This window comes from Onychomys torridus, chromosome 9, assembly GCF_903995425.1.
Source record: "Onychomys torridus chromosome 9, mOncTor1.1, whole genome shotgun sequence".
NCBI lineage: Eukaryota > Metazoa > Chordata > Mammalia > Rodentia > Cricetidae > Onychomys > Onychomys torridus.
In genome coordinates, this window is record NC_050451.1 from 67,857,902 (window position 1) to 67,869,783 (window position 11,882).

At 41.9% G+C, this 11,882-nt stretch overlaps 2 protein-coding genes across 3 annotated transcripts in view; one reads left to right on the plus strand and one right to left on the minus strand.

Annotated features, from left to right (window-relative positions):
• Window positions 1-8,020, plus strand: part of Mtrf1 (mitochondrial translation release factor 1) — a 28,338-nt gene extending 20,318 nt beyond the window's left edge. For both annotated transcript variants that reach the window (XM_036199367.1, XM_036199368.1), the window contains exon 11: window positions 7,736-8,020. In XM_036199367.1, coding sequence (XP_036055260.1) covers window positions 7,736-7,849 — 114 coding nt within the window. In that variant the 3' untranslated portion in view covers window positions 7,850-8,020. The remainder of the gene's footprint in view (window positions 1-7,735) is intronic.
• LOC118591237 (40S ribosomal protein S27-like) lies at window positions 3,285-3,869 on the minus strand. Its single transcript, XM_036199369.1, has 3 exons — window positions 3,791-3,869; window position 3,697; window positions 3,285-3,469 (listed from the first exon to the last, which is right to left on the minus strand). Exons 1-3 carry the CDS (start codon window positions 3,824-3,826, stop codon window positions 3,285-3,287), a joined length of 222 nt encoding a protein of 73 aa, XP_036055262.1. The 5' UTR covers window positions 3,827-3,869.
• Window positions 8,021-11,882: the final 3,862 nt, after the last annotated feature.

The following is an 11,882-nucleotide window of genomic DNA, read 5'->3' on the forward strand; positions in this document are numbered from 1 at the left end:
AAACCCACAGTCCCCAAAACTAAAGTCTTGATTTTACAAGAGAGATGTCTGTTTTTGATGTTTTAGAGTTCTGTGTATCTTAGGCCTCTTCCTCTGTTATCTTGTAGCACACAACTGTCTTGCATATGACCATGAAATGAGAAAAAGTTTTTACTATTGTTGTTTGCTTGTTGTAGATAGGTTCTCTCTCACTCTGTAGCCCAGGCTGGCCTGGAACTTTTGCCTTAGACTTCTGATTCCTTGAATTACAAGAATGAGACACCATACCTGGTAGAGGGAGAGAAGGTTAACTTCTCTTTCCTTAGGTGAAAGACATAATATAAAAGCAAACATATTTGGCAATATTGTTCCAATTATGCCGAACTTTTTCAGTTTTTTTTAGTACTTAGGAGGCTGTGGGAAGAGAGACAATTAATTTTGAGGCCAGCTTGATAGCAAGGGCTTTCTCAAAAATCAAAAAGTGAAAACCACACCGCCACCAGGTCAGAAGGAAAGATAACAAGTAGACCAATGGGTGAGGAACTTAGAAATGATATTGAAGAGACTGGAAAAGGCGGAAGGACCTTGGCTGCAGGGCAGCAGCTGGTGGACAGAGTGGAAAGGGTAGAAAGGAGGAGACGGGGCATCTAGGGACTCTTCTGCCCAGCTTTCCACCCCTTTCGAGAACTCAGGCTTCTTCTGACTCCATCCACAGAACTCATAATGGAGCAGCTGTGCCTGGGCATGATCATGACCCTGACAACAATTGGTTTGTTTGGCTCAGGCACCTAAACAAGCCCCAGCCACCAATGAGTGCCTCCCAAGAATTCTAAACTAGGGATAAAGAGAGCTGTGCTCTCTTCTTGGTGGCTAAACCTGACATATAAAAAGCTTAGAAGAGGTCAGAGGCACATTTCCCAGCTTGGCAAGTAAAAGATGGAGGCAAGACTACAGATGAGAAGAACGTATCCTGATGACGTAAATGCCCACATTTATTTATGGTAGGCCCAGTCTCAGTCCAGGGAAGCAGCAGCCAGCCCAGGTGCTGCAGTTCCTGGATTCTGTGAGAACACCTGGTAATCTTAGTGTTCCTTAGTGGGTGGCTCCTCTGTAGACAGTATCTCGCTATACAGGCCAGGCTAGGCTTGGGGTTCCTGATCCTCCTGCCTCCGCCTCCTGAGTAGTTAGAATTATGTTTGTCACCACACTCAACTCAATTTTATGGAAACTTATTTATTTATATAACAGTCTAACATGGAATATTTAGTTCTTAACGTTCTGCGGATTTTTAATACCAATCTTATCTCCTACTCTGCACTCCAGTCAGTTTGATTGTTGCCCTTGCCCTGAGCTCTAGTTGTACTTCATTTCTCTGTCTCCCTCCATTTGAAATGCATGCTGCTTGGGGAAGACCTATTTCTTTTAAAGAGTAATTGAAACGTCTCCTTCCTAATCAGCGCTTTCCAGCTGCCTTCCTTTTCAGTTAACAGGTCCTTTGAGTCTCTTTCTCTATTGGCCATTTAGCTTTTTATTAAACCAATCAGAAAGTACCTTGGCAAAGACACATCTTCACAGTATAAACAAATATTCCACAACATTTCCCCCTTTTCGCCTAAATTAAAAGGAGAGGTTTTAACTCTAACATACTAAAACTATATACAATAAGAATAATTATCAGGTAAGAATTACATTTACAATGTCCATTTGTATTTCACATATTGGGAGAAAAGACTCTGTTATCTATTCTATCTTGATGAATCTAAAGTTTTATACCTAAACCATTGTTATCATAACTTGTATTAGCATCCTAAAAATATCTTTTTAGACTTCAAAACTTTTTCTTAAGCAACTTACGATTTTATGTCTTTTAACCCTATACACTTTACACCTTTTTTGAGTTTCTTTTCTGAATTTGGTAACAAGGAAAACTGTAACTATAACTATCTTGTCTTCAGCCCTATCAAAAACCAGAGAAGGATATAATATTACCTGAGTAAGCAGGAAGTACAGAGCAAGCAACTTCCAAAACTATAGAAAATGACAGAAACATCTGGCTGTCAGGACAGTCATCCAAGGTTCTTCTGCAGTGTTGGGGCATCCATCTTTGGAAGCCTGCAGGCCTAGTATGTCTGAGAGACTTCACTGTGAAGCAGGAATGTTGAAGGGCCCTCCTGCCTTGTCTTGGCAAAGTTCAGCAGTCACTTTCTTTTGTGTCCTCTTGCCCAATTTAGACAGCACACTGTCAGCAGTCATGGCAAGGGCAGTTTCTTGCCCAAATGGCTAGCTTTGCCACATTGAGAGCAAACTCCAAATGGAGGTTCTTTGATGAGCATCACCCTTTTTGAAGTAAATTGGTGCTGTCAAGAGCAGATGTATCTTACTGTCATGAAAAGCCTTATGTTATTATAACATTTAAAATTTAATATATACTAATAAATAAAAATATAAATTAATAAATGTTCTTATAACATTTTAAATGCCATATTCTGTAGGCCTCTGAAGTATTTAAAAACCATCTATTTATTTATTAAAAACATAACCTGCCAGTGGTGGCACAAGACTTTAATCCCAGCACTCGGGAGGCAGAGCCAGGCGGATCTCTGTGAGTTCAAGGCCAGCCTGGTCTACAACATGAGTTCCAGGAAAGGTGCAAAGCTACACAGAGAAATCCTGTCTCGAAAAAACAAACAAACAAACAAAACAAAAAACAAAACAAACAAACAAACAAAAATACCCACATACCTAACATGACTACAGGTTTGTGTAGTTAGAGTTTTCCTGCCTGGCCCAGTCAGGACAAATCTCTCTTACCCGCCAGTCCCACAGTCGCTCAGACCCAACCAAGAAAGCACACAGAAACTTATATTGCTTACAAACTGTATGGCCATGGCAGGCTTCTTGTTATCCACTTCTTCTATCTTAAATTAACCCATTTCTGTTCATCTATACTTTGCCACGTGGCTTGTGGCTTACCGGTGTCATTACATGTTGCTTCTCATGGCGGCGGCTGGCGGTCTCCCAACCCCAGACTGTACTTCCCAGAATTCTCTTCTCTCTTGTCCCACCTATACTTCCTGCCTGGCCACTGGCCAAACAGCATTTTATTTATTTTAACCAATCAGATCAACACATTTGACATACAAAACATCCCACAGCAGGTTTGATTTATTATAGATGACTACTAACCTGTATTTCTTTCTTTTTTTTTTTTTAAATATATCCAAAATGTGTTTATTGGCATGGGTCCCACTCATCTTGGATCAGGTGTTTGCAGTGCTGCTTCCTCCTGAGGGAGCATCCTTCTGTCAGTGTGCTTTTCCAAACCCTGTGGGCTGACAGAGGACAGTGGAGCAGCCGACACAGAAGACTACCGATTGTGCATGGCTAAAGACCGTGGTGATCTTATAGCATCCTGGGCATTTCATGTCCATAAAGTAGGAATTGGGGCTCTGTACCAGATGCTTTTTCTTGTGTTTCCTCTTTTCCTCTTCTGGAGAGTATGGGAGATGAAGCCCCCACACTTATTTACCCCAGGAACTCTTGAGGATTGAGGGATAAGAGACTTATTTAGAAATAAGAATGGCAAGAAACTGAGAAAACACAGGATAGACTAGAGAGGGCCTGGATCTTTATCCACCGACCCAGAACTTTATTCCAAAGGTCTATTTATAACAATGTCAGTGGTGGAGCAAAAGACCTCCCCCTTGCTAGTTAGACCCTTACAAACACCTGGTACCCATGTTCGTGGTCCAGTCAACCTCCCATGCAGTCCTGCTGGATACAGCCACTAGGAAACCTAGGGGGTTCCAACAGGAGAGGGATGAAGGAGATCCTTTGCAAGAGGCATGTTTTAACAGGGAGGTCATCACCACCAGAAAGGCTAACCTGTATTTCTTAATTATTATTACTTTTTTAAATGAGCTGTAATACCTTAAAAAAAGAGTAGAAACATATATACAGTATAACAAAAAGAAACTTAAATTTGCATCAATATATAAAATACCTTAAGAGTAGAAACATATAGAAAGTATGTTCTAACAATAATAACCTTAAATTTGTATCAATATATAAAAATCTATACCAATGTAAAATATTTGAGACTAATATAATTACTTTTTAAATTTAAAAGTAGATTCAATATTCTACCCTTTTTCATATCATTTCTTTTCTGTATCCTCCCTTTTTCCCTTCAGAAAGAGATCCCTGGTTCTGATCTCCTTCATTCAGTTTCCTCCATGACTATGACCAACAACTTGCAACCAACCCCCTTCCCAAATGATGATAAACATCCATAATTCATTGAATGACCCAAAACACCACCTTTTGGGAATGTGGGCATCATGTTCTCTAGACTGCTTCCTGTTGTCTGTGAGTGATAGCATCTCTAGGCGACCCTGAGAAAATTGGGACAATGGTCAAGTTCTGGGGGAGCTAGCTGTATTATTTTTTATTTAGTGTCTGTGTGATGGGAAAATACAGAGCTTGTCTGAAGTCCTGGCTGGAATAGTGCATGAGGTCAGAACATCTCAGCTAGCAGCTTTGAAGTTGTTCTGGATGCAGAATTTTGAGGAAACTGCAATAGAGGCATTTGGAGAGGCTGGATCACATGGGTGGGCTACTTGTTTTCATTGGTTTTTGGTCCTATTTTCTGAAAACACACAAAATTTTAGAGATAACATATATATCTGCATTAACACAAATAGGGAATGTGGGGTGTATACAAGTCAGCTAAAGATGATTTTCTGTTCTACGTTTGAGCAGGTAAAAGGCATCTTTCAACTTTATAAGTCTGGTTGGACTGTATAACCATACTCATAAGCATGGGCCATATGAGGGAATGGCACGTAATAACAAGTCATGAGGACTGTGTAGCCACCAGGATTTACCATGTCTCCTCCAGTCTCAGGGATGTCCCTGTGTTGAGGGATCAGTATATGCAGTTGTCTTCTAGTCTTTTTTTGTTTTTCTTTCATGTCTGTAGCCAAGGTCCTCAGGAGGTCTCCTCCAATCAAATCTAGTCTCTATTAACTTTAAAGTAATCCATAGCTTTTTGTTCCCCAAAAACCTTTCCCTCAATGCATCATATTTTTTGACTTCCATTCTGAAGTTATAAAGCATTCTTAAAATACATAGGTTGGTTTAACTTAGCATTTTCCATAATCCAGTGTCAGCAGCTATTGTTTTTGTTTATTAGCATTTAAAAACATCAGCAAGACACCATACAGGATCCAGATGCCATGTATATTTCCCATCCTTATGTGTGTTTTTTTTTTAATATTACTTTAATCTCTCTTTACACTTGATCTTAGCCAAAAGGCCGAGAAGCAATTTTAATCTCTTTAAAGACTTTATTTTTAAATTTTTTTCAAGAATGTCTATACCCTTTTCTTTCTTTAGCACCTACCTGAGCACATTTTAAAGCATTTGTATATTTGTAAAGGTTTGTGTGTGTGTGTGTGTGTGTGTGTGTGTGTGTGTGTGTGTGTATGTCTGCACTTGGATTTTTGCTCATCTGTAGTGTTCCTTGTGAGCCAGACTTTAAATTGCTAGGCTCTGAAGGCTGGTTCCACCCCGTTCTGCTCCCTGAAAGCCTTGCCTCATGCTGGTGGGTACAATCCTGGAGCCGCATTTACCTGCCCTAGCTTTGGAAATTTGTTGTGTCTGCCTGTGGCAGGTGTTTGTACCCAGTAGGCTGCTCAGGTGCTCAGCTGCACAGCAGAGCCTCATAAAGGAGCTGTGCCTCTATATGCCAAGCCTACCTGTGGTTGCCAGAAAGCTGCATCCTCTGTGTTCATTTTTTTTTTTTTTTTTAAGCTTTCTCAGGCCTTATGTGGATATACGTGGCCAGACATTGGGTACCAATGTCAGACTTTTCTTTGGGTCGCCTGCTCATAACATGGAAACTTATTATTAATTATGCAAAGTTAGCCTTAGCTTAGGCTTTTTTCTTTTTCTTCCTTTTTTTTTTTTTTTGTTTTGTTTTTGTTTTTGTTTTTCGAGACAGGGTTTCTCTGTGTAGGTTTGGAGCTTGTCCTGGAACTTGCTGTGTAGACCAGGCTGGCCTCTGCCTCCTGAGAGCTGGGATTAAAGATGTGCGCAACCACCACCCAGCAACTTAGGCTTTTTTCTAACTAATTCTTAAGGCTAAATTAACCTGTTTCTATTAATCTATGTTCTATCAAATGGCTTGGTTACCTTTCCTCCGTCCCGTATGTCCGACTTGTTCCGTCTCCCCTGGTGTCTTCCTCAGCCTAGATTGATCCCTCTGACTTCCTCTGTCTGCCCAGAAGTCCCGCCTAGTCTCTTCCTGCCTGGATATTGGCCAGTTAGGTCTTTATTTGAACTAATCAGAAGGTACCTTAACAAAGACACAGCTTCACAATGTAAACAAATATTCCTCAACAGGGAGATGCTTTCTCAGAGCCACAAAGGGAGTATTTGGCAGGGAGCAGTGCACACTAATGTGGCCACAGATTCTGGAAGGCCTGCCATTGTGGAAATAGTATAATATGAATGAAAAGGGTTAGTTTTCAGGACAAGAATATGACTTCTTTTTTTTATTTAAGACAAAAAAAACACAAGCACACTCTTTTTTAACTAATAGAAGGATCACAAGGAACATTTCCTCTCAAAGATAGTGTGCTAACAGAGTCTGGTGTCATAAAAACTCAGCAAAGGGTCTTTAAAGACTGGCATCTGGTCAATTTCAAAAGCTCATTCAGCTTTCTTTGTCTTATCTCTGGAATCATTGGAAAGATTGAAGTCACAGAATATTGATTTCAAAGTAAAATGCTAACCTAAGCAATTAAAGGAAGTAGAATTCTGTTTGTTCTTTTAGATTCACTTTTTACTTAAGACAAAAAAAACAAAAACAAAAACAAAACACTGAAACCTGGGATTCTCCATCTATTAGCACTGTGTCCAGCATTGTTGCTATGTAAAGACTATAAAGAAATAGACAATACCTTTCTTATTTTTGATTATCAGGTGTGTCAATCAGCTTCCCATCAATGTAACAGTTACCTGAGAAAACCAACTTAAAAATAGAAGAGATTATTTTAGCTCACAGTTTTAGAGGTTTCAGTTCATGTGTCTTAGTTACTGTTCTAATGCTGTGAAGAGACACCATGATGAAGGCAACTGTAGAAAAGCATTTAGTTGTGGGCTTCCTTACAGTTCCCAAGGATATGCCCATGACCACAGTAGTGGGGAGCATGGCTACAGGCAGGCATTAGCTAAGAGCTTACACCTTACCTGAGAGATGGAAGCAGACAAAGAGGGAGAGACTGGGCCTGGCTTAGGCTTTGGAAACCTCAAAGCCCATCCCTAGTGACATGCCTCCTCCACCAAGGCCACACCTCCTAGTCTTAAACAGCCCCCAACTGGGAACCAAACATTCCAAGTGTACAAGCCTGTGGGGGCTGTTCTCACTCAGAGTACCACACCAGGACTCCCTGGCCCCTTGTTTGGACCTGTGACAGCACAGTCAGTACATCGAGGCAGGAGCAGCAGGCAAAGGAAGCCATTTGCCTCATGTCCCGGAAGTAAAACGGAGAGAACAGATTGGCATCCTTCATTTCCATTCAGGGCACACCTTCCATTAGGCCCGCCTCGTTTAACTTTTTACCACTTTCCAATAGCAATAGGCTGAGGGCCTAGCATTTACCACATGGGCCTTTGGGAAACACCCGAGATTCACACTATATCATCAGATTTAATAATAACTCCATCTTTTTTTTTTTCTTTTTTTAATCAGGAATTTTTACGTGGTGAGAAATGTCTGGATCAGCTAATTCAGAGACTGCTTCAATCAGCAGACGAAGAGGCCATAGCCGAATTTTTGGATGAAAGCCTTAAATCAGTGAAATAAATGCAGCTTATTATTTATTATTAGATAAAGGAAAGAGGCTTTGATCAAGAAACAAACAGGTGTGGGACTCTTAATGAATATTCATAAAGTATAGCTATACATACAGAGTTTTTATAGAAGTCATTTTAATGAATGGACGTCACATTTTTGGGGGTTTTGTTTTCTGATTTTTATCTTTTCAAGACAGGGTTTTTCTGAGCTTGTCCTGGAATTCACTCTGTATACTAGGCTGGTCTTGAACTCACAGAGATCTGCCTGCCTCTGCCTTCCAAGTGCTGGGACTAAAGGCCTGGGACACTGTTGTGCCTGCATCAGGAGACCCCCGAGCAAGACCACCACAGAGCCGATATCTGATGCAAAACACACAGGGGTTGGTCTGTGTCCAGCACTCCGACACAGCAGGTGGAGGAGGACATCCCTGAGCTCTCAGAGTGAGGGGTTTTTAAAGGGAAAACCACAAGCAGGGTAATAGAAGCCTTTGCATCAGATGATTTGGGTGAGGTGTGTAATCTTTGACTTTACTGGTTGGGGGTTACAGTTATCATTTTTGGGCAGGCCTGAACAGGTCCCAGGCTTTGTCTTTGAGCTGCTATGGAGGCTGGCTGGCTTCGCCTGTACTGACTGGGAGCTGACTCAGTGGCCCAGGCTCTGTCCTTGAGCTGCCAAGGAGGCTAGCTGGCCTCGCCCATTCACATTGACCCATGCACATAGCTCTAAGTTGGTGAGGGGTCCCAGACAGTAAACAACTGGCTGAACCTTGAGTGGTCAGAGTACATGCAGAAAGGGAGCTACTGCAAGGACTGTGTCTTTTGTTCATGGCCCTCCCAGAAACTGCTCACTCAAGTCTCAGGACACTGAAACAGGCCTGATCTCCGAGAGAAGACTGAGCAGCCTCTTACAGCGTCTGATTCACCACCGCTGCTCGGCACATGGCGTAAGCCTTTTAAAAACCATAAGCATTTTTCTTCCAAGTAAGGAGATTATAGGTGTGAGTCACCATGCCTAGCTTACATAGAATTACAGTTTTTAAACATTATACGACAGGTTCAAGACAATTAGTATCTACTAGATATTTGAAACCGAAGGGATGCTTGCAGGCAGTTCACGGACAAGGTACTCTTCAGCCAGGGGAGAGCGGCCTTATTAAACTCTCACGGCAGTTCATGACTAAAAGGCAATGTAGAATCATGTTGAATTTGAAAACAGAATGAAAAAGTGGCATGACCAGTCTATGGACACTATCTAAAAATCAGAGTGAAAACAGTCAAGATGAGCCAGGCTGTAGAGACGGCAATGCCCGGTGGTGCCGATGACACTGGGTCGGTGGGAACGGGAGTGGAGTGGGTGTCAGATGGAGTTGGAGGAGGTGTGGTGACTCACGTGTACATGGCAGGAAAATGAGTTGCAGAAAGCTGAGTCCAATGTGGAGAAAGAAGGGAACCTAGGGAAGCCAATCAGGAACAAAATCATAGTGGAAGACAAAAGGGTCTGTCCCAGGAAAGACATCAGGAAAGAGAGGAGAAGTCAACCAGCATGGAAATGGTGGAGTACAAGTAAGAGACATTGGACCTTCTCAGGAGGGCCTTGGGTTGATCCCGCTGTTGAAAACATTCGTGAACAGAGATGGATACGGATTCTGTTGTAGGTGATTATATGTCAATTCCAAGAAAATTGGAAGAATTGAAACTGAGGAAACATGATAAGGAACATGCTAGTGATAAAGTTGGGGCAGGGATGAAAGGATGCTTAAGTGCTGTGTTGGCATTCTGCTACTTTGTTTTGCAAAAGCCTAGTATGCCGGTCATTGAGAATCACCTAGGGATGCAGAGGACCACATTTGCAGTGATCATGAGCTACAGCAATGCTGACCTATAAACTTCTAGTTGAAGAGAACCTTGTTTTATGACTGAACTATGCTCCTGATGATTTCCTAGAAAAGAGTTTCACAACTGTTGTAGAATATTCCTTTACATTGTGTAAAAATGTGTCACTGTGGTGGATTTAAAAAGCTAAACAGCCAATAGCTAGGCAGGAGGTCTATGCGTGACTTCTTGGGACAGAGAGCTCTGGGAAGAAGAAAGTCAGAGTCTCCAGCCAAAGGCAGAAGAAGCAGGATAGGCAGTATGGAGATGAGGTAACAAGCATGTGGAAGCACATAGATGAAAAATTATGGGTCAATTTAGGTTATAAGAATTATTTAGAGCTGGGCAGTGGTGGCGCATGCCTTTAATCCCAGCAGAGGCAGGCCTGGTCTACAGAGTGAATTCCAGGACAGCCAGGGCTACACAGAGAAACGCTGACTTGGAGGAAAAAAGAAAAGAAAAGAAAGAACTAGTTAGAAACAAGCCTAAGTTAAGGCCAAGCTTTTATAATTAATAAGAAGTCTCCATGTCATTATTTGGGAGCTGACTGGTGGGACAAAAAAAGACTTGTTACACACAACCTTGTTTAGTGCCAACAAAAACTCCTTATACTTGTTATAGTTTATTGTACATGGAAAGCTCAGATATGACTATAGCTCATTGAGTTTGCCAATTGCAGACACCTGTGCAAACACCTGCTCAAACAGAAGAAAACATTTGCCCCATCTCCCAAACTTCCATCATATTTCTTTTCAATCTAGCAGTCCACCAGCTCTCCACTCTTCATCCAAGACCGGCAGCTGTCATGATTCTTATTCATGGAAGTTTATTTTCACTGGGCTGGGAGTCTACCATCTGGATGGACAATTCTTTATCTTCCTTTTTTACTTAGTGTAAAAATTTGGCAGTGGTGGTGCACATCTTTAATCCTAGCATGTGGGAGGCAGAGGCAGGAGATCTCTGAGTTCCAGGCCAGCACAGTCTACAGAGTGAGCTCCAGGACAGCCAGGGCTACACAGTGAAACCATGTCTCAAAAAACCAAAAACTTAAAATAAAAAAAATTAAAAATTGAGGCTTGTCTACATTATTGTAAACATTAAAAAAACATTTCTTGCCGGGAGGTGGTGGCACACGCCTTTAATCCCAGCACTCGGGAGGCAGAGGCAGGCGGATCTCTGAGTTCGAGGCCATCCTGGTCGACAGAGCAAGATCCAGGACAGGCTCCAAAACTATACAGAGAAACTCTATCTCGGAGGAAAAACAAAAAACAAAAACATTTTTGATTTCTGAGTCGTGTTACACTGTATAAATATACTATTTATTCTGTTGATGATTGTTGGATTGTTTGTAGATTGCAGCTACTCTGGGTACAGTTATTATGAAAGATTCTAACACAACTTCTTTTGTAAATGTTCCCATTTCCCTGGGCCCTAGCAGTGAAATTACCTGAGGTTCAAAAGAAACTACCAAAGAGTTTTCTAGTATAATCACTGTTGTGTGATATTTTGTTTGTGTTCTGACAAATAAAGCTTGCCTGGCTAACAGGGCGCGGAGCTAGCCACTAGTTAACCTTGGAGGCCAGGCAGTGGTGGCACACACCTTTAATTTCAGCACTTGGGAGGAAGAAGCAGGAAGATCTGGAGTTTAAGGCCACCCTGGGTTACAGCACTAAGACTGAACCAATCTAAACGAGAAACAGAGCCAGTGGTGGTGGCTCACACCTTTGATCCCAGCACTTGGGGTCTCATGCCTTTGATTCTAGCACATGGGAGGATCAACGCCTTTAATCTCAGCTCTAGGGAGGTGAAGAGAGGAATATAAGGCAGGTGGAGACAGGCTCTCACGGCCCATTCAGTCTGAGGATTCGCAGAGACGGGATCTCACCCATTTGGTCTGAGGATTCGGACAGAACTGACTGGCTGCACCTTGGCCTCGCTGAATTGTCTGCTTTCACCTGCTATCTGACTCCAGGTTTTTATTGTGAAGACTAGTTAGGATCGTGCTTCAAGTCATAGCCGTTGCCATCTGTGCTATTAGTATGTAAGGTTCCAGTGGCATATATCCTCACCAATCTTTAGCAGTGTTTATCTTTCAGTTTTAGATATTCCAGTGAGTGTGTGGTGAACCCTTATTGTGAATTGATTTGCATTCACCAGATGACAGATGACAT